This window comes from Rhinolophus ferrumequinum, chromosome 21, assembly GCF_004115265.2.
Source record: "Rhinolophus ferrumequinum isolate MPI-CBG mRhiFer1 chromosome 21, mRhiFer1_v1.p, whole genome shotgun sequence".
NCBI lineage: Eukaryota > Metazoa > Chordata > Mammalia > Chiroptera > Rhinolophidae > Rhinolophus > Rhinolophus ferrumequinum.
Window position 1 is genome coordinate 23,046,242 of NC_046304.1, and position 24,167 is coordinate 23,070,408.

Genomic DNA, 24,167 nt, shown 5'->3' on the forward strand with positions numbered 1-24,167 from the left:
TGCAGGTCACCCAGAACCCCTAAATTCTGCTTCATGCCGTGGAAAGCCTCAGCTGGGCTACTGGCAATCTAGCTTCCTAGCTTCTGCCAGGACCAAGAGTCCAGGTGAGTGGGTGGGAGGCAGAAAACAAGAGGGAGGGAAATGGGATGCCACCACCACCTACTGCCTGGCTCTGTCAACATCACCCCTTTCCCTGTGGGAGGAAGAGACTGGTACTCAAAGGCTGAAACACGCTCACCAGGACAAACAGCAATGCTGGACAGAGGTGGCAGCCTACACACTCAGCATCAGACATGAGCTCTTCAGGGACACGGTGCAAAGTGTACAAGCTTTGGGGCAGAGTTGGATTTAATTCTGGCTCTTCTTGGATACGAGGGCATAGGCAAACCATTTAAGCTTCCTGGGCTGTTTCCTCATCAAAAATATGGGGACATGAGACCCTTCCAGGCATGGCTGCAGGGTTACCGTGAGAGCACACACAAAAGTGCCTGCAGATAGGAGCTCAACAACCGGTGCCCCCCTCGGCCCCTCCCGCAGCCTCACTGCAGACATGCAAGGTGGAAGCTGAGAACCTCGGCTGGCCCTGTGTCAAATCGTAGAAGCACAGATGGGGCTGGTGTGGAAGTTCAGCCTGTTGATGTGCCTCAGCCCTGACCAGGAGCAAGTGGGGTAGGATCATGGAGGGCACGATCGTGATCAAAGGTCTGGGGGCGTCATGCTTGGGAGTCCTCCCGGGACAGAGAACCATCCTCCTTTATCACATCACACACTTCTGCCTGAGCTGTCACCACTGTATGCCCCATTAGAGAGTGAGTCCTCCAGGGCAAACATCACCTTCTTGTCTGTACCCCAAGAGCCTAGCACAGTGCTCGGTGCATGGCAGGGCCTCAAGAAGTGTGCTATATGAGAAGCGGGCACAGGCTGGCAGAACTCCCTGTGATGATGGCAGCGTTATCTATCTGTACTGCCTAATACAAGTAGACTTGAGTGAGTGTGATGGAGAACTGCATTTCTAAGTGTATGGAATGCTTGTTAATGGAATAGCCACATGTGGCTAGTGCATACCGTGTTTCCCCAAAAATAAGACCTAGCTGGGCAATCAGCTCTAATGCGTCTTTTTGGAACAAAAATTAATATAAGACCCGGTCTTATTTTACTATAAGACCGGAATAATATAATTTAATATAATAAATATAAAATATAATACCGGGTCTTATATTAATTTTTGCTCCAAAAGACACATTAGAGCTGATTGTCCGGCTACATCTTATTTTTGGGGAAACACGGTCGTACATCAGACAGCACAGCCTTGGCTTATACTCTGGCCACATCAGAGGGGCTTCAGCCAGCCTCCTCTGCCTCAACTGGCCTCTCCCTCATAGGCATGGGGGAGAGAAGCGAGGTGACTTCCTGGTCAGTATGGTTTTGGTGAAGCCCAGTGCACAGGGATGGGGCTAGGCAAACTGACAGCACAGACCTTGGTTGAGCCCCAGGATTCCAGACAAGGAATTATAACCCAAACACACAAAATATAAGTTATTTATTTGGTCACAGAATCTGGGGTCTGCTCCTAAAGAGAGGTGACATCTGGAAAAGGAGGCAGAGCAGCAGCAGGGGTCCAGTCATTGCCTGGCCTCTTGACACCCCCCGCCAGCACCAGCAACGTACAGAGTGGTGGCCAAGGGCTGAGCTCTGTGGTAACCTCCTGAGACCTCTGATTCCTGCTCTTGGGAGGGACCCCACTGGGGTCTGTACAAGGACAGCAGGCCACGCTCATTCTCAGGGACACGACCCCGGGCTTCGTTCTGTCAGGGCGGGCAGCTGGCACAGGCCGAGTCCAGGTGGGAGTCAGAGAGAGCTGTGGGATGTCTCATCTCCTCCATCTGTGGAGAGACAGGGGAGGGAATGGGACCGGGAGTCCACCGCAGGAAAGGGAGGCGGCCACGTAATCCCAGGAGCCTGCTACGGGGGGAATTTGTGGTTTCCCTCAGTCATCAAGAGCCTGGCTACATCTCTGCTCTGGCCACCCTGCCTCAGCCAGGACCTCAGCCCAGGGGTTGGCCCCTGGGATGCCCACCAAGGTTGTCCAATGACAGTGACAGGACTTTATAAGTACACAATGCTTCAGATTCCAAGGTGTGCTGACCTCCTATCTTTGATCTTTTTTGTCTACAAAGATAGGTTTTTTTAGGATCTCTTTTTGCCCCAAGAGATAGGTTAACCAAGCTCTCCAAGATGGCACACTGAAAAGCAGACCAGGATTTGACCTAGGTCTCAGGACTCCCAGGTACAATCTAACAGAACTGTCGCCTCTTGCCGGAGCGACCCTGGACTCACCCTTTGGAGAGCGGCCTCAGAACTGGCAGGCTCCCATCACCCTTGCAATTCCCAAGCCCTCCCATTGCCCACTGAGAACCTAGCTCCACACACCATCTCAGGCCAGTCCGTGTACCTGGAGAGCCCTCATTATTCTACGCCAGAAGGGAATGTCGCAACTAGTAACAACTCAAAGGGCAGGACAGCCAAGCACACCAACGCCCACTTCTCCCAAACTCACATCCGGAGGCATTTGTCCTTTCCACCACTTGCCACTCTCTGGCCATCTGGACTCCAGTCAACAGCATATACCTAAACGGAGGAGGAGGGGAGGGTCGGTGGGGCGGTACGGGGCGGGGGGGGGGCAGGCTTCAATTCCACAGCCTCCCCTTGCCCACAGCAGTCGGCCGTACCTCATCCGCATGGCCTGGCAAGTCTGTGGCCAGCTTCTGGGCCTTCACATCCCACACCTTCAATGTGCTGTCGCTGCTGCCACTGACCAGGAGCCGGCTGTCAGCTGACCATGCAATCTGGTACACGGCCGCCACATGGCCACGCAGGGAAGCCAGGTACCTAGGCCAGGGGAAGATGGATATTAGACCTTCAAACATGTCTGAAGGATCCTCTCTGCCCACAGCAGTCGTTCTCAACCTTGGCTGCATGTTAGAATTACCTGGGAACTTTTACAAAATCCCACGGCCTGGCCCCCAACCCAGGCCAATTTCATCATTACCGCTCATTATGTGCTTGTAAAACTTCTCCAAATGAGTTGTTTGTAGGGTGCCTCTTGCCAGGCTCCATACCCACTTGACTTTGCACGCCTTAGAATCCAAGGCAGCCATCTGCTTAGCCCACCTGTCTGACAGCCCGTCAACACAACAGTTGTTTGCTGACAGGTGGCATGGAATAATCCTGGGCCAGGCCCACCTGGAACTTTCAGGTCAATACAGACTAGCTGTGTCTTTTGGGCCTGGTTACTAGGCATCTCTGAGACTCAGTTTCCTTACCTTAAAAAGGAATTGAACTGCCTATTTCAAAGCGTTGCTATGTGAAAATTCTCGACTGACACACAGGTGCCAAGGGTTTCCCTTGCTCTTTCTTCCCATGCCTTTGCCTCTCCTCCAACTTAATTAACACCAAGGGCACTGTGCCTCATTACACCAGTGCTTGCTTCTCAGACGTAAAGACAAGCAGAATCACCTGGTAGCTTTATTAAAATGTAGATTCTGCAGCTATCATCAATAAATCAACAAACAAGCGTTGGTGAGGATGTGGAGAAAAGGGAACCTTGTGCACTGTTGGTGGGATTGTAAATCAGTATAGCCACCGTGGAAAACAGTATGGAGGTGCCTCAAAAAATTAAAAATAGAACTACCATATGACCCAGCTATTCCACTTCTGGGTATTTATCTGAAGAGATCCAAAACACGAATTCGAACAGATATATGCACCTATGTTCATCGCAGCGTGATTTACAGTAGCCAAGATATGGAAGCAACCTTAGTATCCATCGATAGACAAATGGATAAAGATGTGGCACATATACACAATGGAATATTATTCAGCCATAAAAAAAATAAAATCTTGCCGTTTGTGACAATATGGATGAACCTAGAGGATATTACACTAAGTGAATTAAGTCAGGGAAAGACAAATACCATATGATTTCACGTATATGTGGAATCTAAAAAACAAATGAACAAACAAAACAGCAACAAACTCATAGATACGGAGAACAAATTGATGGTTACTAGATGGAGGGGGGTTGGGGAATGGGTGAAAAAGTTGAAGGGATTTAGAAAGTATAAATTGCCAGTTATAAAAATAGTCACAGGGATGTAAAGTACAGCATAGGGAATATGCGAATAACATCGTAACAACTATATATGGTGTCAGATGGGTATTAGACTTACCAGGGTGATCCCTTGTGAGGTATCTAAATGTCTAATCACCATGTTGTACACCTGAAACTATCATAATATTGTATGTGAACTGTAATTGGAAAATCAATTCATTAAAAAAAATTTTTTTTAAACGCAGATTCTGATTCACAAGGTCTGGGGTGGGTCCTAGGTTCTGAATTTCTGTCAAACTCCCAAGTGATGTCATTGCCACAAGTTTGTGGACCACACTTTGAGGAGAGCCAGTTTGAAGATCATTTCTTTCTTTAGATGCGAAATGAACTAGCATTTTCAGTGCTCACTTAATGCTGGTGCTAAATATACCATCGTATTTAATCTTTGTAACAAAGCAGAGAGGTAGGGCGTCTGCATCTTACAGAAGAGGAAAAGGAGGCTCAGAAAAACCCAAACACTTGCCCAGGCCACACAGCTAGTAAGTGGCAGAGCCAAGCTCCTTCCTGTCCCTCCCCACGCCCCCACTCACTTGCCGGTCCTGCCATCCCACAACTTGATGGACTTGTCAAAGGAGGCGCTGGCGACGATGCGGGAGTCAGGGGAGAAGAGCACCTGGTTGATGAGGGCCTGGTGTCCCGTCATCCGTGCGAGCGGCTTCTTGTCCTCTGCTGGGGACCACAGGAATAAGGTGAAGTCGTCTGAGCCAGATACCAGCCTCTCTGGGCCCTGGCCCTACGGGAGGCAGAAAGCACACCACTGATTACTCCACACCAGCACGGAGCCCAGGACTCGGGAACAAGTCCTGGGCCGGCCACTAGACCACGTGGGTTACTTCCCCCCAAGGGAACTTTTGAACACGGGACAATTGCTAAGATATATAATTACATGAAAAAGCAAGGTACAGAATGGTGTGTTCAAAAGGGGGGAGGATTTTACATGTGGGTTTGTATACATATGTGTGTATGTGTACAGGTATGTGCTGCTTTAACGCCAGGGACACGTTCTGAGAAACGCGTCGTTAGGAAATTTCATCGCATGAACTTCACAGAGTGCACTTATACACACCTGGATGGTCCAGCCTCCTACACACTTAGGCTCTATGGTATAACCTGTCGCTCCTAAGCTACAAGGCTGTACAGCATGTCACTGTACCAAACATGAGGTTAAATCAAACACAAGAGAAAATGATGCAAGCAAGAGATGCAGCCAACACAAGATGTATGAGGCTGCCGCTGGCCTAACACAGCTACTATTTCACAGCAACCTTAGTAATTAAATATAGAGAGTATACCCTAACAACAGTAAGAAACAGTACAGTAATACATAACCCAGGAAGTCGTTTATTATCAAGTGTTATGTACTGTACGTAATTGTATGTGCTGTACTTTCATACAACTGGCAGCACAGGTTTGTTTGCACCGGCCTCACCACAGACACATGAGTAATACATTGCACTAGGACGGTAGGACGGCTACATCACTAAGCAATAGGAATTTTTCAGCTTCATTATAACCTTCTGTGACCACCGTCATACATGCAGTCCGCAGCTGACTGAAACGTCGTTATACAGCACATGACTGTATTATACTCAGTGTGTACACATATACATGCATCTGTATAGAGAAGTCTGTGGAAGGAGAAACAAGATGCTGGTGGCACTGGATGCTTCCTGAAGGAATGGGTGAATGTGTGACAAAGAGATGTTTTACTATCTACCTTTTTGTGTTCTTTGAACCTTAGATCATATTAATATGTTTCTTAAACAAACTAAGTAAAATTAGAAAGAGGAGCACTTTGGGAATGCAATAGAGAAGCAAATAAAACAAAATGAAAGAGCATATTAATATTTTAGGATTATAAACTAGGATTATCAAGAACAACTTTCCAGAAAAGGTATATTCTGAGCTGGGGCTAGAAGGCAGAGGAGCCCGAGTGCCCACAGAGTGTTGTAGGGACCGGCAGTGGGCAGCACAGAGCTGGCCATGCTAGCGGCTGGCACACACTCACCCTCACGAGGTTGTATCGGCTCAGAGCCCTTTCCTTTATCTCCTGCACTGCGTTCACATGCCGAAGGGGAGAGAAGGAAATGAAGAACAAGGCTGATTAGAAACTCCAACATACACAGCGAACACCCTCAAGCCTCAGTCCAACTGACACATGAAGCTAGACAACTGGCTCTTCCCCAAGCAGGCCCCTGCCCTCCTTCTCCCGCTTACTCACAGGACCCTTGGAGGTCTTGGGCATTAACTGAGGCCTCGGCTGGCTCAAAGGCCCCTGTGCGCAGGGCATAGTCAGTGCTGAGGGCCATGGTATTCACCCAGTGGCCGTGGCCTTGCAGAGTCCGGCATAGCACACCCTAGGGCAGAGGGAGAAAGGTCAGACACAGATACCACTCTCCATCCTAGGGAACCTACACCCCCAGATTAGCCCCAGAAGACTCAGAATCAGGACCCTCATTCATTGGGATCCTAATCAAGTCACCCCCGCTGAGCTCAAGTCTCTCCTCATTTGTAAAAAGAGGGCAACTGGCCCAGATCAATGTTTCTGAAAATATGTTTCATGGAAGGCAAATTAAGTGTGTCAGAATAAAAGAGCTCGTCAAGTAAGTTCGGGACATGGCAGGTTCACTAAGCAAACTAGGCTTTCTACAGCAGGAATTTCCAGAGCCTGACCATGCTAATGGACACTGGAACCTCTGCTACAAAGCAGCATCAACAAGATCCCTTGTTCCCGAAGCACCTCCCGAACCTGGCTCCCAGAACATGCTCAGGAAACCCTGGCCGATGTTCCTCCCAGTGCTGGCATCCCCTGGCCTGAGATTTCCCCAGACTGCTTTCTGAACCCTCCCGACTCTTACGTCATGAGCCCTCCAGACTTTGATGGTGCGGTCCTGCGAAGCAGAGTAGAGCAGCCCATCCCCTCCCCACCGGAGGCAGGTGACCGACTGCGTGTGCCCAGTGAGGATACGCTCACAGCGGCCTGCAGTTGTGTCCCAGACCCGCACGCTGCCATCCTTGGAGCTGCTGGCCAAGTAGCGGCACTCGGGGTTCCTGGAGAGGGAAAAGGAGATGTGACTTCACTTCTGACCTGCCTGGTAACGCCTGTCTTCCCATGGCACCTCCCCATTCTCAATTCGAGGGTCAGAGGCAATGTTTTGACAGCATCCTGACCCCAAGACCCAGCTGCACCTCCAGGCCCTGCGAGGAACAGGCCCCTCCAGAGCAGCCGAGCAGCCCAGAAGGCCTTCCTCGCTTCCTGCCCTGCAGTCACTGTCAGTCAGACTGCTCAGCTCACCCCCTCAAATAAAACTGCATCAAGCAGGGGAGGGGGCACAGCTTTGAACCCCTTATTCCTCACTCACCCCAGCTCTGTCGGTGTCACTTACATATGGAGGGGCTCCCAGCTTAGGCCTGTGATCCACTTGCTGTGACCGGCGAGGGTCCTGCCTACCTGCTTCCCTGTGCTTGGGTCCCACAGGAGAATCTGAAAGTAGAAGCTCACCAAATAACCTTCCCCAACCTGTCCCTGCCCTACTAAAGGTCCTCCGCCCCCCAACACCCATGCACCATCCCTGAACCTGATTCTGGCCCGGGTCCGGGAAAGGGAGCCCCCGAGTCCCTGCCTAATTACCCTGACCACCATCTACCTGGCCATTCTTGCAGCCGGAAGCCAGCTTCTTGCCATCTGGTGACCAGGATATGCTAAGGACCCAGTGTCTATGTCCTAAGAAAGCAGGGGAGGGAAAAAGGAGGGACATCTGTTTTTATCCCCAGTTCCTAGCAATGCCTGGTACATCGCAGGAACTCCTACACTAGCTGCTGAATAAATGAATGATTGGACAAAAGGAGAGCTAAGGCTTCCTAGGCAGAGGGAGAATCCACCCCAGGTGCTAGAGCCATGCATCCTGCTGCGCACATAACACTGCCACTTTCTAATAATTCCTTCTAATAATTCTTTGGTATAAAGTATTTTCACACGTCATCCCTTGGAATTCTCACAATAGCGCTAAGGTATGAAGCAAAGCAAGAATTATCACCCCTCTTTTCCAGACGAGAAAACTGAAGTTGAGAAAGGGAGTATGCCCTGCACACACATGGTCACACAGCTAGTGTGTGGGTCCCAGACCAGCAGTTATCAGCACGATCTGAGAGCTGGAGATGCAAATTCTCAGGCCACACCTCAGACCCAAGGAGACAAAAACTCTGGGGGTAGGACCCAGCAGTCTGTATTTTAATAAGCCCTCCCCACCCCTCATGATTCTGATACATGTTCGAGAACTCAGCCACTGTAGCAGAGGCTGGATTTAAGCCAGGCTCTCCTTGCAATTAGCCAGGCAGCCCCTTTCCACAAGCCTACACTGACTCTTTGGTCCAGTCTCTTGTTTGTAAGTGGCTGGCTGGGCTCAAGTGTTCAGTCTCCACCAAGGAAAAGGCAGTCACTAACTAGATGCGAAAGTGCTGGAATGCGCTCTGGGCCTCCTCAGGAGTTAAAGAGCCGAGCAAATCACCCACCCACCAAGACCCCCTAAATGGCTAATTGCATACTGACCCTGGCATGTGAAATGTGGCGTCTCGGTGCTGAGATCCCAAAAGCGCACAGTGGTGTCTCCAGAGCCACTGGCCAGGTACCTGGGGAAGAAGAGTGACTGCCAGACCTCAGCAGTGGGGACAAGGAGTAGAGCCCAACCTGAAATACTGCAAATGTGCACTTCTGCTTCCCATTCAATCATCTTCTGGGAACAGAATCTGGGACTGGACTTTTCTCTCTCCCCCGAGGAGAGATGTAACACTGATGCCATCTCAGAGAAGACCTGAGGAGGCCATTTCTTTTCTCTTCCTTCCTTAAAGGAATGGCCACAACTATCACTAGATTTAAAGCTTCTCATTATCCTCATAGGACTGTGAGAAGCAAAGAAACCTAGTTTCACAGATAAAGAAGAATTAACTCAGAAAGGTTAAGTGACTTGCTCAGGTCACACAACTAGGAAGGGGCAGAGCTGAGCTTGCAGCTCAGATCTCCTGAGATCAAGTCCAGGAGGGGCTCTTCCAACGCGTGAATCCTTGATCTTTGTGGACCAAACCCCACTGGGGAAGTCCCTTACTTCCCACTTGAGCCCAGAGCTCCGATCTCTGGTGGGTGGCCCGAAGCCCCATCGATCATTACTTGGGGGTACCCTCCTCACCCCAACCAGAGCCTGCAACCCCCACACTCCCCTCCACAATTCTGCAGCTGTCCTTACTTTCCTGTGGGGCTGAAGGCCACGGAAATGACAGCCTCGCTGTGACCCTCCAAGGAGCTCGTGCAGCGGGTCACAGCACGGACCTTGAAAATAGCCTGTGGCTGGTAGATGATGTCAAGAACCTTCTCTGTCTCCACCGCCTGTGACTCCAGCGTCCTCCCCAGTGAGGAGACGATCTCAGCATCATGGACATAGAAAGCTAGTGGCAGGGGATCCTCCTGGAGGGCAATGGCAAAGGGCAACTTTCCCATTAAAGGATCAGCAGGGACCACTTCCACTAGGGAGCCCCCCACACTGAGCTGTGGAGGTAAAGCTTCCCTCTTTTCAGCTACCCTGCTTGAGTTACCCCATCATTCCCCAATGAGACCATTTTAATCCTTGAAGAGCAACTGTAGGATGCTTACATAGTACTTTAAAATCCTTTATCTGCATCCTACAACAACCCTAGGAGACAGGCATTAATAGTCCCACTTGATTGACGGAAAAAAAACCTGAGGCTCTGAGCAACTAAGTAATTGCTACTGCTAATGACTAATTCAGATTCTTTAGTGTTCTTTTGAAATGAACCGTGAAGTCCAGGATTAGCATTATGCAGTGTTTTCTAAAACACCATACCATGCTGTCTATAATGTGTAAGAAGCATCCAAAAAGCTGGTTGGAAATGCAGACTTTGCTTCACCCCAGAATCTGGTGTACTAAGTCTGGGGTGGGGTCCAAGTACTGCATTTTTAAGAACCTCCCACCCCAACACAGGGCAACACTTTGAAAACACTGGCTTGGAAGTGCATGGGTTTTAAATCTGACACATTTGTGTTCCAATTCCAAACCGACCATCTACTGCGTAGCATCGTGCAAATTTAATGCCTCTGGGCTACGTTGTAAAATGGGGATATTAACAAGGGGCTGTGACGAAGAATCATTTGACAATGCACCCAATGCGTTCAAAACGCGGGCTCCCTCCGCAGGTGGACGGCGATGGTCGGCGTGTAAAGCGCTCTCACATTGATGACATCTTCTGACCCTCCCCCAAAGTAGGTGACACTCCACCGACTCGCGCCAGCTGTTGGTCACCCACTGTTGGTGAGTGATGGGGGCCCTTGACCCCCAGACCTTTGGTCTCCTGGTCCCCTGTGGGCCCGACCCGGGCAGCGCCTCCCGCCGCTCACCTGGGCCAGCAGCGCGTTGCACACGAGCTGCAACTTGTCCGGGGTGATGTCCACGGGCACGTCGAACGGGGAGCCCAGGAGCTGCCCGCCCTCATCCTGGAACTGCACCAGCAGCCGCTGGACGTCAAGCCCCGCCGCCTCCTCCTGCGCCAACAGGCGAGACGGGCGTCAGTCCCGCCGCTAGGAGGGGAGGGCCCCCATTTCCGCCTCCCTCCAGCCTCCGGGACCCCCGGCTGGAGCGCCCAGACTCGGCGCCCCCGCCCCCACTCACGCACACCCACCGCCACCGCCGCCGCCATCCTGCGTCCCCACGTGGAGGAGAAAGACTCCGGTAAGACGGAGCGCCGCTCCCGTAGTCTAGCGGTGCCGCAGTTCGGGACATCGCCCTCTGGTGTTGCGGAGGGAAAGTGCCACGTCGTGCCAGGCCTCGGACCTTGGGAGTGGGCTCACATGGTACCCCGCTCCTCGACCTCTCCTTGGACTGGTCGCTGCATCCACATTCAGTCCCTCCCAGTGCCTTGCAGAATACAAACAGCCTTTTGTTTCTTCAGAACAGGTATTCTTGCTCCATTTAACAGATGGGGGAATTGAGGCTTTTGAGCGGTTGATTTTCCCCAAGGTTACAGAGATAGGAAATGACGGAAGACCAAATAGGCTCCAGGCAGCAGCGTCCCCGTAGGGAGTGACTTACAAAGCCAGAGGTTATTGGGTTGAGGGCAGTAATTATTCTTTTTTTTTACCATTAAAAAAAGTGACTTTTTTTATCGCACGTATTTATTTAGAAAAACTAGAGTATGTGGATATGAAAAAGGATAAAATATAAATCACTATAACTTGACTCACCCAGAGATAAATCGCTTTTTAAAAAAAAAATTAAATTATTGGGTGACATTGGTTAATAAGATTATATGTTTCAAGTGTACTATCATCTATATTGCATGGTGTGCTCACCACCCAAAGTTTAGTTTCCTTGTCACCATATATTTGACCCCCTTTACCCTCTTCAACCTCTCCCCCCTTCTTCCCCTTCTTCTTTGCTTTAAAATGGATCAAATCAATGAATAATACTCGATGAGTATCAAAGCAGAAAATGTCTACAGTTTTCAACGCTGTAAAGCAATAACAATGATAATGATATGGTAACAATGTGTCAGGCATTGTTCCAAGTGCTCTACACATACACCTGCTGCTAATCCAACCTCACAATAGCCCTTTTCTCCCGGTATTACAAATGAGGAACTGAAGCGGAGACCAAAGAACATGAGCGCTGTTATCAGAAACCCGGGATCTTCCTTGTCGGCTCTCTTTTCCCTGCCCCTCACATCCGGGCACTCACAAGCTTGTCAGTTCTACCCTGTTATCCTGTCTTGATTTTGTTCTCTCCATCTCCACTGTCACACTCTAGTCTGAGTGACCATGGTTTCCTACAACCACTTCTCCCACTTGCCTCCCTCCAGGCATTCTCCAGAGGGCAGCCAGGGCGATGATTGCAAACCAAAAATCCGCTCTAACTCTCCACCCGAAAACCCTCCGGCGGCTCCCATTATATGCAGGGAAAAAAAAAATCAAACTTCTTATAATGGTCCACTCAGCCTTACTCACCTCTCCAGCCACTCCTCTCTCTTTAAGATCAAATCCTTCCAGCTGTGTCTCAGTTCTTCCAAGGCATGATTCTGTCTCAGTGCTTTTGTACATGCAGTTTTCTCTGTCGGGAACTGTTAGGGACTGAATTGTGCTACCCCTCCTGTCCCCCACCCCCCGCAAACACACACCAAATTCATATGTTGAAGCCCTAACCCCTAGGGAGACTGTGTTTGGAGATAGGGCCTATAAAGAAGTAGTAAAGGTTAAGGGAAGTCGTAGGGGTTGGGCCCTGATCCAGTAGGACTGGTGTCCTGATAAGAAGAAGAAGAGACACCAGAGCTCTCTCTCTTTCTCTCTTTCTGCTGTCACACAGAGAAGAGGCCACATAAAGGCATAGTGAGCAGTTGACTGTCTACAAGCCAGGAAGAGAAGTCTCCTAAGAAACCAACCCTGATGGCCCTTTGATCTTAGACTTTCAGTTTCTGGAATTGTGAGAAAATTAATTTCTGACATTTAAGCCACACAGTCTGAGGTATTTTGTTATGGCAACTCCAGCAGACTCAGACAGGGACAGTTTCTCATTCTTCAGGTCTTGCCTTAAATATGCATTCATTCATGGAGTACTCTCTTCCAGGCATTGTTCTAGGAACTCTATGTATATTAAGTCCTTTAATCATTTACTCAGGGAAACCTTCTCTGAACTGAGGTCACGTTTCCCTGTTATATGTTTTCAAAACATCCAGTTAGTCCTCATATTTAAAATCTCAGATTTATGAAATTATTTCATCCACTCATTCAACAAATATTATTAAGCACTTACTATGTACCACACACTGTCATAGGCACTTGGAATATGTAAATGAACAAAATGGACACAAATCCTTGCCCTCAAGAGTGTTCTCTGTTTTCGTGATCATTGGCAGATCCTGGCACATAGGACATGCTTAAGAAATGCTTGTGGAATGAATTACTGAATCAGGATTTGAATCTGTGATTCTTGGACCTAAAGTCCCAGAACCACAGTTCTCTGCCAATGACAGGATCCTTGGTCATATTTCCTCATTGCTATAGAAAACTTTCCCCACAGAGGCCCAGGTTTTGGGACACCACGAGCACAGGGAATTCATCCATCCATTCATTCATTTATTTAGCCAATACACATACATCAGAGAAACATGAATCAGGGCTATGCCTTGTGTCCAGCAGGGCAGTAGAACTGATCCAAGGTCATAGCTGTGTGTTCGAGGTCACAGAGCCAGAAACAGAATCTAGTATGGGTAACCCACCTAATGCTTTTTCTTCAGTGTCATTCTCAGCCTGGGTCAGGTATTTTTGAAGATACATGGGAGGAGAATGGGCAGAACGGTGGTAAGTGAAGCAAAGCATCAGCGTAAAGACACCATTCATGCATCCATTTACTTATTTATTTAGGAAACACATATTGGACACTGCCAGGCTGTGCACTAGGGGAAGTCAAACTATGAGACACTGTCCTTGCCCTCCGGGAGGCGGCTCACAACCCAGGCTTGGAGACACCGAAAGGTGAGAACGTTCTCAGTCCAAGTAGGAACACCCTCATAAATTGGCCTCAGAAACCCTCTGTCAGATGTGGAGACCCAATGCCTGACCATCTCTGGTGGTGAATACATAGTTCTTATCCCAGGAAGAGCCCTTTCTGATGAGGGAGACTCAGCTCGTCCCAGGAGAGGTCCCAGTCAAATAGGGGGTACAGTCCTTGGTCTCCGGGAATTGCTTTTGCTTTAGGAGAGGATTGCAGTCTGGTGGAGGATATACAGAGCCCATCCTCAGGAAGTTTCCAGTCAGACCAGAGAAGTAGGCTGAATATATCCACTCGCTGCAAATAGGGAGCAACAGGAGAAGACATGTAGATCACAACAGAACCCACTTACATTAAAGTGAGGTAGCAAGTGTGCTGGTTTTTCTGTAAAGCAAGAACATTTTCAATAAATGAATGCCAGAGGGGTAGGAAAGTTGTGGACAAGTGGAAGAGGGGAAGGAACTTTCCTCTCTCTTCTTCCCTCCTCCCTTCAGAAGGGCGTTTCTGGAAGTCTCCAGTTCCTATGGGATCTGGGCAGCTGCTCTTCATCCAAGCCTGTCAGCCCCTCAGCTGTCACTCTGCTCCCAAAATAGCGGTGGTTGGGAGGAGGGAGAGGAGGTTGTTTATCTGGGATGGAGGTGGAGAAGGGGCATTAGCTCTGCCTAGGGAAGGGGTTCTGCTGGGAGTTTCCTGTCCCTTCTGGATCTTTCTCTCATTCTTTGGGGTGTGAGTGCCTGAGCCCCCAGGACTGCTCCTGAGCAGGGTGCTGGGGCAGCACCTCCACGTGGTACTAACTGTCCAGTCTGGGGAGGGGAAGGGCCCTGAGTATCAATGACAGACTCCAGGGACACCTGACCCTGTGGCCAAATATGGTCTGGAGCCACTGGCAGAGGTGATAAAGTCTCCTGGGTTGGGGCTGGGAGGGCAGACTGAGTCTGGCTCGCTGGGGGTTCACCGGGGAGCTCAGAGGAGCAGCGTCACAGGAGGACGACCAAGAGCATTGTGTGAAGAAGTGAGCCAGCAGGAGTGTTCTTTGATCTGGAGGGAAAAGAGGGACCGACGAGGACTTTTAAGGTCTGCAATGAGAGTTCAGGCCTTTGGAGTGATAGCTTCGCCTGCCCAGCTGGGAGGGACTGAGAGGGAGGCACGGGGACTCTGAGACCCCTCTCAATTCAGGCCATGCTCTGAGCAAATGCTGTAATGTGTTTCTGGGTAGTGGATTTGGGGGTGCTGGGGGTGGGTCCCTTCCAGGCAGAACCTTTACCTTCCATTCTGGTGGGAGGGAACTCTGGAGCTCCAGACCTCAAGGCAGGACTCCAGCCCTGGGTCTGGAGTGAGTGGCTGGCCAGATGGGGCTGCCCTGTCCCAACAGATGGCGGAGGCAGAAGCAGTGCAGCTGAAGGAGGAAGGGAACCGGCACTTCCAGCTCCAGGACTACAAGGCTGCGACAAAGAGCTACAGCCAGGCCTTGAAGCTGACCAAGGATAAGGCCCTGCTGGCCACGCTCTATCGGAACCGAGCGGCCTGTGGCCTAAAAACGGTCTGGGGCGGGGTGGGAGGCTGGGGGCCCCGGGCTGGGATAGGGGTGTGGAGGCAGCACCCTTGTCCTGATAGGCATCCTCCGTCCTCCATCGGCCCAGTCCTCTCACCTGGACCACTCCGGTTGGAGAAGGGTGCCTCCCACTGCCTGACCCACTCCTCTGGGAGACAGAAATTCCCCTAGATGGGAACCAGCCTTATGGGAACTGGCATCATGGTGGGGGCTTTTCATATGTTATTTCGTGGCATCTTAGTACCAGCCCTGTGAGGCAGCTGCGTTATCGTGCCCATACTGCAGATAAGAACGTCAAGGCTGAGAGGGCTCAATAACTTGCCCAAGATACCCCAAGTAGGTAGTGGCAGAGCCTGGATTCAAACCCGAGTTTGCCTGATGCCAAAGATCATCCTCTTTTCCACTACCAGCAAGGGGCCCATGCCCTGGGCCTCTGACAGATGGCAGCTTCCAACGAGTCCTCTCCTCTCCCCATGGGGAACCCCTCCCTGGCTGTCTCTACATTGGGCCCACATTAACCAGTCTCCTTCTCTTTCTCAGGAGAGCTATGTTCAGGCGGCTTCAGATGCCTCAAGAGGTGAGCCAGCCACCTCTACGCTTGCCCCACCCATCTTCGCGTCCCAGTTTTTTCTGAGACACTCTTGACACTCATGGGAGTTACAGATTGTGTACATGCCATCCTAGGCATTACGGGTGGGGCTTCATATATGCCATCCATACATGAAAAGAGAACTCCAGAAAAGCCATCTCTAAGTCACAGTTTTGCAAATGGAGTTACATGTTAAATATGTTGGGGCACCATTTTTTCTTAAGATAATTGTTTTTTGGAAATCCTTGTCATGGTAATGACACCCCTCCCTTTTGTTGTAAATTAGGATATTCTCTTGGGGGGAATCTCCAGAACCAGTCCAATCAGCCCAGTCCGCTCTGTAGGAGCTGGGCTTCTTCTGGGGAAAAGCGAGGCACTAGGAGAAATAAACATCAAAAAAACAAACATAAGTCCACATTGGCTTAAGTGCACGACTTCTCTTGGCTGTAGGTCTGTGTTGGGTTTTGATCCTGTTACCATTCTTTTGGGAGAAACAGATAGCCTGGAATGAGTTCAGAAGGGAGGGAACCAGCTGGAAAGGGGGCTGGAAACACATCCTGTGAAGAGCAGGCAAGGGATGTGGCAATATTTAGCTCAGAGAAGGCAACTCCCAGGTGGGACGGAGGGCTGCCTGCAAACACCTAAAAGGCTGTCACAAGGAAGAAGGATTGAATTTCATCTTGGGGGTTCCAGGGCTGGCCTTAGGATAAAAGGGCAAAGTTTCAGGTAGGAAGAGGGAAGGGCTTTCTGAAGGAGCTGCCTGGCCGCTTCGAGGAAGGAGCTCCCACTGCTTGAGGTATTCAAGCACCAGTTGGATGAGCACTTGGCAGGAATCATCGTGTAGCAGATTCTGAAGCATCAGGACTTGGGCGAGATGACCCTTAAACTCCCTTCTGACCTTGAGACTATGATTTTCACTCCCTCCATAACAAAGGAGAGCTTTGGGCCAGATAGTCCACATGGGTGCGTAATCTCCAAGGACGAGATTGAAGACGGTGGCAGGGGAAGAAGGAAAGTGGTCTGCAGCCCAGCCCCCTGAGGCCCTACTTATCTCCCTCAGCCATTGACATCAACTCCTCGGACATCAAGGCTCTGTATCGGCGATGCCAGGCACTGGAGCACCTGGGGAAGTTGGACCAGGCCTTCAAGGATGTGCAGCGCTGCGCGACCCTCGAGCCACGGAACCAGAACTTCCAGGAGACACTGAGGCGGCTCAATACCAGCATCCAGGAGAAGGTGAGCCGGACCCTTTCCCCCAAGCCTTGGCTACTTGCCGCCATTCCAGCAGGGATATGTTAGGGAAGCAGGACATCACGGCAGGGCTAGCCGTACCTCCGCACCCTTGGATGGAGTGAACACATGGCACAGGCAGGTGCCACAGAACAGCCGAGCAGGTGCACCTATCTGTGAGTGATCAGAGATGCTGAGATGCTTGTTCAAGGGTGCAAGCCAGCCAGATTACAACACGGATCTTTTACATTCCAGATGGAGGCTCTTCTTTAAAACTTGCAACTTAGTAGGTCTGCAACTCTTCCTCTCTTTCTAGGAGGGGAAAGACAGCATGAGATACCTAGGAATTCGGGTGGGGGTTTTGCTGCAGGATAAAGGAGAGTCAGGAACCGGTAGGAACGGGAAATCTTTTCTAGGAAAATGGAAGGGGGTGGGGAGAACTTGGACCAGAGGAGAGGAAACCTGCACCTCGTCCTGCCTACGCTAACAAATTTCTGAGGGACTCCTTGGGGTGTCGGGTTCCCCTCTATAGGAGCAGGAGGGTAAATGATCACTTAGCTCCTTGCTCAGTAATTCCCACGTGCCAGGGGCAGCCCCATGTTAGGACCACAGCTACTGTGTGGAATGCAGACCCAAGGCCTGAGGAAATACAAACTAAGGAGTGATTGGAGAAGGGGTGTCAAATGAGAGACCCCTTCTTTTCCTGAAGGAAATGAGCCCAGGATGGAAATAAGAGGGAACGTGGACCAGCACAACAAAGTAGGTAGGGGATACAGAAGAAACTGATGAGATGGGGGACGTTGATCTGTTAGTTCATTTTATGAAAACATCAGAGCATTGTGGGTGGGATTGTGAGGGATGAGACATCCAAACATAATGCTTTTAATTTGCTTGAAAAGCTGCTTGAAAATTTCTTCAAGTTCTGCTCCTGGAGACATATGTCAGTTTTAGCCCATATTTAAATGGCTAATAGCTAACTGTTTACTAGACTCCAAAATTGGGGTGAGGATCCCTTGACTTCCAAGACTTGTGATGACCAAATGGGATAGCGAATGTAACTAGACTGTAAGCTGTGTAGGGCAAGGACTTGATTCTGTTCACCATTTTATCCCTAGCATCTGGGCATCTACAATAGTGTCTGGCACACAGTAGTTGTTCAATAAACGTTTGTTGAATGAATAAATGAATGAATGACGGTACAGGGGCCCAAAATAGATTCCCTAATATTTACTGAGATGAACTTTATGAGCAGCCAACTAACACATGGACCCCTGCCTGCTTCCTTCCCCATGCCTTCCTCCTTCCTCAGCTCCATGTACAGTTCTCCACAGACTCGAGGGTACAGAAGATGTTTGAGATCCTCCTGGATGAAAACAGTGAAGCTGATAAGCTGGAGAAGGTGAGTGCTGGGCAACCATGCGACCAGCAGAGGCAGAAACGGTACTTTCCATTCAGGCCCCGCCACAGTCTCTGGACAGTTGGGGGAGTCTGAGGGGGTCGCCTCCTTGGAGAACGTGGAAAATAAGCACTTTAGAAATCAATATGAACTGTAAGAAGGGCAGGGAGCGGGTAGGGTGAGGCCGATGAAGAGAGTTATGTCGCAGGGTTGGATTCTATCTTTATTTAAATTTTTGACGTTTTGTTTATAGATTTTTTTTTTTTTTGCATTGCATTGATTTTGGTATTTTGAGATTCTCACTTGCCTCACCTTAGTTTCCACCCTGAGAAGCCATACTACATTAAAATAATGTTTTATTTCATTAAAATATTGCAAAAAGTCATTCTGAAATATGAAGATATTTACATATAATACCATCCTCGTAGCCAAATTTGTTGCATTTTTTTCAGTTCCCTTCTAGTCCTTTTTCATAGGAAAAAAATAAACATCTGAGTGTTTTACATTTATAAGAACTTGACATAAAAATTGTTTTAAAAACTTGACAGACAATGCCTGGGGAATTTTTGTTAGTTTTGTAGTCAATAATTCCATATAATATGCAAATATCTTTTATAGCAAACTCTTGTGAGTTCTTCATGAATTGTTATGGATAAAAGCACTTCGAAAAGTCGAAAGCCCTTGACTGATAGAGTGATGATGGTTCTGGTCAAACTTGCTTGGAATTCTCTCATCAGCTCCCTTCCCAATATCCCACTGTCCATCTCTTTACCCACCTCCTCCTTCTACTTCTGCTTCTTGAGTTCTTCTGCCAACCCTGGGTTCTCAGGTCCTGCTCAAGTCCTCCTCTCCTTATCTGGGGCCTTTTAAGTTTCATGTATCCTCAGGTTGTAAGGCTTTAGGGTGGAAGACACTTGGGAATCTTCTAGCTCAACTGCCTGATTTTACGGACAGGAATCTAGGACCCAGACAGGTGCTATGGCTTGCCCAAGGTCACACAGCTAGTATATAGCAGAATCAGAACTCAAACCTATGGAAGACGTTCAAGACCCATCCCCTGCCCTCTCTGCCCACCACCTTCCACCTTCCTGAGTAGAAACCCTTGCAACTTCAGGTTACCCTGAACAGGTAAACAAACAAAATGCCAAAACCATATTTAAGGAAATGTTTAAAGGAAAATAATTCTCCATGTAAAAACACTTCACTTTTGTTAAAAGATAAACTGAGGCATATTAAAAAAATTTTAACAAATATATGGTGATGGAAGGAGAACTGACTCCGGGTGGAGAACACACAATGGGATTTATAGATGATGTAATACAGAATTGTACCCCTGAAATCTATGTAATTTTACTAACAATTGTCACCTCAATAAATTTAAAAAAAAATTTAAGAGTTTATTTGGGCAAAATCAATGTGAATTGGGCCGTGCCAAAGCAGGATGCATTAGGGATGTTCCACAAACAGAAGCCACGGGAAAGACTTACCAAAGAAAAGGTGGAAGCAAAGCAGGGAAATTATGGATTAACTGTAGCTTAAGCACTTGCACTACTTGGGAAAGCCTCATTGGCTGTGATTCTTTGTTCTTAAGTTTGGACTTTAAAATTTTTTTTTTTTGGGGGGGTGAATAGTGTGTTTCTCCAGGGTCCTTCAGCTCCAAATCAAGTCGTTGTTCTTTCAATCTAGTTGTGGAGCGTGCAGCTCAGCTTCAGGTCCAGTCTCCGTTTTCAATCTTAGTTGCAGGGGGCGCAGCCCACCATCCCATGCAGGAATTGAACCGGCAACCTTGTTGTTGAGAGCTCTAACCAACTGAGCCCTCCCACCTCCCCTTAAGTTTGGACTTCTTAACCTTGAGGTATTACAGGCTTAGGGTTTGGTTAGCTTAGGTAGGCTGCTAAAGCATTAAAGCCACCTCAGTCTAATGGGCTCTTTGTTTAATTAATAATTTAACACTTATCTACCATTTTTTAGTCCTTATCCATAAGCATATGTACACAGTTTTATTTTAACATGAGTGCAATCAGAGGGAACCAATGATTCTGATTCTGCTTACCAATGTTTTTTCCAAGTTGCTCTATAGTCTTTTACTTAGGACTTTAATGACTAATGTATTTCATCAAGTTTGCATCAATTTTATGCAAGTTACTGTGTTTTTTCTTTTGAATTATGATCTTGGGCTCTGTTTGCAGGAGGTAGATTATAGGGTGAAAGAATATTAAAGATGTATTGAAGACCCAGTCGCTGCATGAGCCGCTGCACTTGGCCCATGGCCAAGGCCTCAGCAGCCAAACCTCCCTCCTGACCCTCATCGTCTCTTCCCTGCCTCAGGCCGCCAACAACCTCATTGTACTAGGCCGTGAAGAAGCAGGGGCTGAAAGGATCTTCCAGAACAATGGAATGGCCCTGCTATTGCAGCTTATGGACACGAAGAGGCCTGAGCTGGTGCTGGCTGCAGTGCGGACCCTGTCGGGCATGTGCAGTGGCCACCGAGCTAGGGTGAGGGCCTGGATGTGGGGTGTTTGGCATGGATGGCTACCCATCCGAGAACCTGGTGGGAGACATATGGGCAGGGTGTGGCTGGCATAAACAGACCCTGATGCAAAGTCGAAAGTGTTCCCCCAACCTTGGTTGTATGGTCCTAGATTCAGCAGCGATTGCTCCTTTGTTTTTCCTTTGAGCTGGAAATGGGTCTGTGCAAAGATAAGGTTATTGAAAATTGTTCATGAGAAAGAGCTGAATGCAAAGGCTTTGATAGTTCACAGTTTTTAATACTAAGTCTTCAAAAAAATCAGTGTGTATTTTATACTTATAGCACATCTCAATGTGGATTTGCCTCATTGCAAGTGCTCAATGGCTCCATGTGGCCAATGGCTGGAAAGGAGCCTGGCTGGTGTCAAGGGCATTCCAGACAACAGGCCCCATGAGGCATTGGCTCCCTGGGCTTATCTTCCTACTCCATGGGGCCATTATCTCCCACTCCCTAACCTGCATGGCAGCCGGAAGGGAAGGGCAGACAGCTGACTGTTGTTCTTGCCGGGGGTCTAGGCCACAGTGATTCTCCACGGAGTCCGGATAGACAGAATCTGCAGCCTCATGGCGGTAGAGAATGAGGAGATGTCTTTGGCCGTCTGCAACCTGCTCCAGGCCATCATTGACTCTCTGTCTGGGGAGGACAAACGGGAGCATCGAGGGAAGGAGGAGGCCCTGGTTCTAGGTAAGAGACATTCTGCAGTTTTGGTTCAAGGGGGCGAGGGCAAGGGAGAGTCAGTTACCACTTCCGACTGGGTATTCCCCGTATGTGGAAGTGGTCGGGTTTTATTTTTGCACTTACTTTCTGATCATAAAATAACAGATGCATAGCAGCATTATGTACAATAGCTTAAAGGGCTTCCACAGCCCAGAAGTGTCCATCGATGAACGAATGGGTAAAGACAATGTGGTACAGCAGGTCCTCGAATAACATCATTTCATTATAACGTCGATGAAATGCCCTAGAAACCTGACTGTTGCTTATATAAACTAGCCTCCAGTAAAATTGGTTTTGTTATATATCGTTCCTTTTTTTTCTTTTTTCTTTTTGTTAATTGGGGAATATTGGGGAACAGTGTGTTTTTCCAGGACCCATTAGCTCCAACTCAAGTCGTTGTTTTTCAATCTAGTTGTAGAGGGCGCAGTTCACTGGCCCATGTGGGAATCAAACCGGCACGTTGGTGTTATGAACCCTGCACTCTAACCAACCGAGCCACCCAGCCGCCCCTGTGCCGCCCCTGTTGTTTCTCTTAAAGTCTCAGAACCTTGACAACATTAAGTGAGGACATGCTGTGTGTGTGTTAGATTAATAATATTGTGTGTGTGTGTGCGTGTATACACACACACACACACAAACACACACACACGATGGAATATTATTCTGCCTTAAAAAGGAATGAAATTCTGAACCACGCTACAACACAGGTGACCCTTATGTTAAGTGAGGACATTATGCTAAGTGAAATAAGCCAGTTACAAAAGGACAAATACCGTATGATTCCACTTATATGCAGTTTCTAAAATCATCCAACTCATAGAAACAGAAAGTAGATTGGTGGTTGCCCAGGGCGGGAGACGAGGGAATGAGGAGTTGTTTAATGGATGTAGAATCTCAGTTTGGGAAGATGAAAAAGTTCTGGATAGATAGTGGTGATGGCTGCACAATAATGTAAATGTACTTAATGCCACTGAGCTGTACACTTTAAAGTGGTTAAAATGGTAAATTTTATTTTATGTGTGTTTTATCACAATCTTAAAAAGTAACAGGCTTATTGGAGAAATTTAGAAAAATTAAAAAATATGTAGAGGTGAAAAAACCTAAAAACCTGCAATCCCCCCTCCAGATAAGCACTATAATCACTGCCTTTTTTCTATCCATCCATATAAATCCTTTTTCTATCCATCCATATAAATCTCTATTTAATAAAATTGGAATTTGCCTATGGATAATTGTGTGATTTTTCCTTCACTGAGCATTATATTAGTATTGAATACCACTTTAAAAAGATTCCTTTTGACTTTAATAATGATTAATTTTACATTTGTTTCATTCTTACACACATGCTCCTATAGACTCATGTTTCTTCTTGCACATCCAGAGCCTAGGCATAATTGTATTTTATTTTCTTTATTTTTTTGTTCCCTACGCATAATTTTAGAAGTTCCTGCTCTGCTTGGGAGGGTCAGAGAGGCAGGTCACTCATAGGACACTTGATTTTAAATAATTTTGTTACATTCATTGTATGTATGTATCATCCATAACTCATCAACCAGCTCCATATTATTGGAGAACTAGATTGTTTCTAATTGCATGCTTGTAAAAAGCACTTCAATAGCTATTCTTTACATAAAGCTATGTTTGCATTTGTAATTATTTTCTTGGAACAAATTCTAGAAATGGGAGTACTTGGTCACAGGATGTGAACATAACTAATATTCTTTCTCCATCTTACTTTCAAATTTTTTTCTGAGAGAGTGCAACAATTTGAACTCTTACCAAGTGATGATAACAGTTCCAAATTATTCTCACCAAATTAAAATACTACCATTTCTAAAGATATTTTCTTATTCAGTGGGTAAAAATGATCTTGTGTGAATTTTTAAAAATTACTGGCGAGATCGATCACTTTTCTTTATCTTTTTTAGCCATTTGGATTTCTTTGTCTTTGAACGGTTTGTTCACGTTACCTGTTTTTACAGTTGGAGTATCAGTGTTTTCTTTTTGATTCATAAGAGCTCTCTGTAGATTAATAATATGAACCTTTTGGGGTCAGGGATTCTTGGTGTGGTTCTGACTTACTATTGTAGCGGTCAGCAAATCCTGTTCCTTTTCTGCACTAGAATCCTCAGAGGGTCCCAGATGGTCTCCCTCGTATGGTTGGTGGTTAACTGCAAATGCTAGCCAGAGCACCCTGGTTTTACTGCTTGTGGCCTCTCTAGTGGGCAGCTTGGGTTTCTATGTAACATGCTGGCTGGATTCTAAATGGACAAATCCCAGTGTGCAAGTGCTTTTTAAGCCTCTGGGTGTGCTGTAAGTCACATGACCAACCCAGATCCATTGGGGAGGGGACTCCCCAAGAGCGTGAGTAGTGAGAGGTGGGGTTTGTTGGGCCCACAACTTCCTGTTGGACATCTATGCTAAGAAATTCCAT

The 24,167-nt window shown here is 48.0% G+C and overlaps 2 protein-coding genes across 4 annotated transcripts in view; one reads left to right on the plus strand and one right to left on the minus strand.

Annotated features, from left to right (window-relative positions):
- Nucleotides 1–1,534: 1,534 nt before the first annotated feature.
- On the minus strand, nucleotides 1,535–10,899 carry NLE1 (notchless homolog 1). Of its 2 annotated transcripts, XM_033091904.1 has the most exons (13): nucleotides 10,859–10,899; nucleotides 10,578–10,721; nucleotides 9,412–9,629; nucleotides 8,721–8,800; nucleotides 7,819–7,895; nucleotides 7,558–7,655; nucleotides 7,030–7,222; nucleotides 6,393–6,528; nucleotides 6,180–6,226; nucleotides 4,702–4,904; nucleotides 2,730–2,889; nucleotides 2,558–2,628; nucleotides 1,535–1,883 (listed from the first exon to the last, which is right to left on the minus strand). In XM_033091904.1, exons 1-13 carry the CDS (start codon nucleotides 10,874–10,876, stop codon nucleotides 1,871–1,873), a joined length of 1,458 nt encoding a protein of 485 aa, XP_032947795.1. In that variant the 5' UTR covers nucleotides 10,877–10,899; the 3' UTR covers nucleotides 1,535–1,870. The 2 variants fall into 2 exon arrangements, with proteins under 2 accessions (XP_032947795.1, XP_032947796.1); XM_033091905.1 differs by lacking the exon at nucleotides 6,180–6,226 and having other exon boundaries at nucleotides 4,702–4,840.
- A 3,756-nt stretch (nucleotides 10,900–14,655) lies between these two features.
- Nucleotides 14,656–24,167, plus strand: part of UNC45B (unc-45 myosin chaperone B) — a 28,535-nt gene continuing 19,023 nt past the window's right edge. Inside the window, exons 1-7 of one of the 2 annotated variants that reach the window (XM_033090887.1) lie at nucleotides 14,656–14,793; nucleotides 15,092–15,259; nucleotides 15,812–15,848; nucleotides 16,921–17,096; nucleotides 18,400–18,489; nucleotides 20,815–20,982; nucleotides 21,532–21,700. In XM_033090887.1, the coding sequence (XP_032946778.1) occupies nucleotides 15,092–15,259; nucleotides 15,812–15,848; nucleotides 16,921–17,096; nucleotides 18,400–18,489; nucleotides 20,815–20,982; nucleotides 21,532–21,700 (808 nt within the window). In that variant the 5' untranslated portion in view covers nucleotides 14,656–14,793. The remainder of the gene's footprint in view (nucleotides 14,794–15,091; nucleotides 15,260–15,811; nucleotides 15,849–16,920; nucleotides 17,097–18,399; nucleotides 18,490–20,814; nucleotides 20,983–21,531; nucleotides 21,701–24,167) is intronic. The other variant, XM_033090888.1, reaches the window with a different exon arrangement.

Bases quoted from the DNA above. Each gene is read 5' to 3' on its own strand.
- NLE1 (XM_033091904.1), bottom strand. The intron at 4,905-6,179 runs GTGAGTGTGTGC...TGCCTCCCGTAG, and splicing joins GCCGATACAACCTCGTGAGG to GGCCAGGGCCCAGAGAGGCT. The intron at 2,890-4,701 runs GTGAGTGGGGGC...CCCCTGGCCTAG, and splicing joins TGGGATGGCAGGACCGGCAA to GTACCTGGCTTCCCTGCGTG.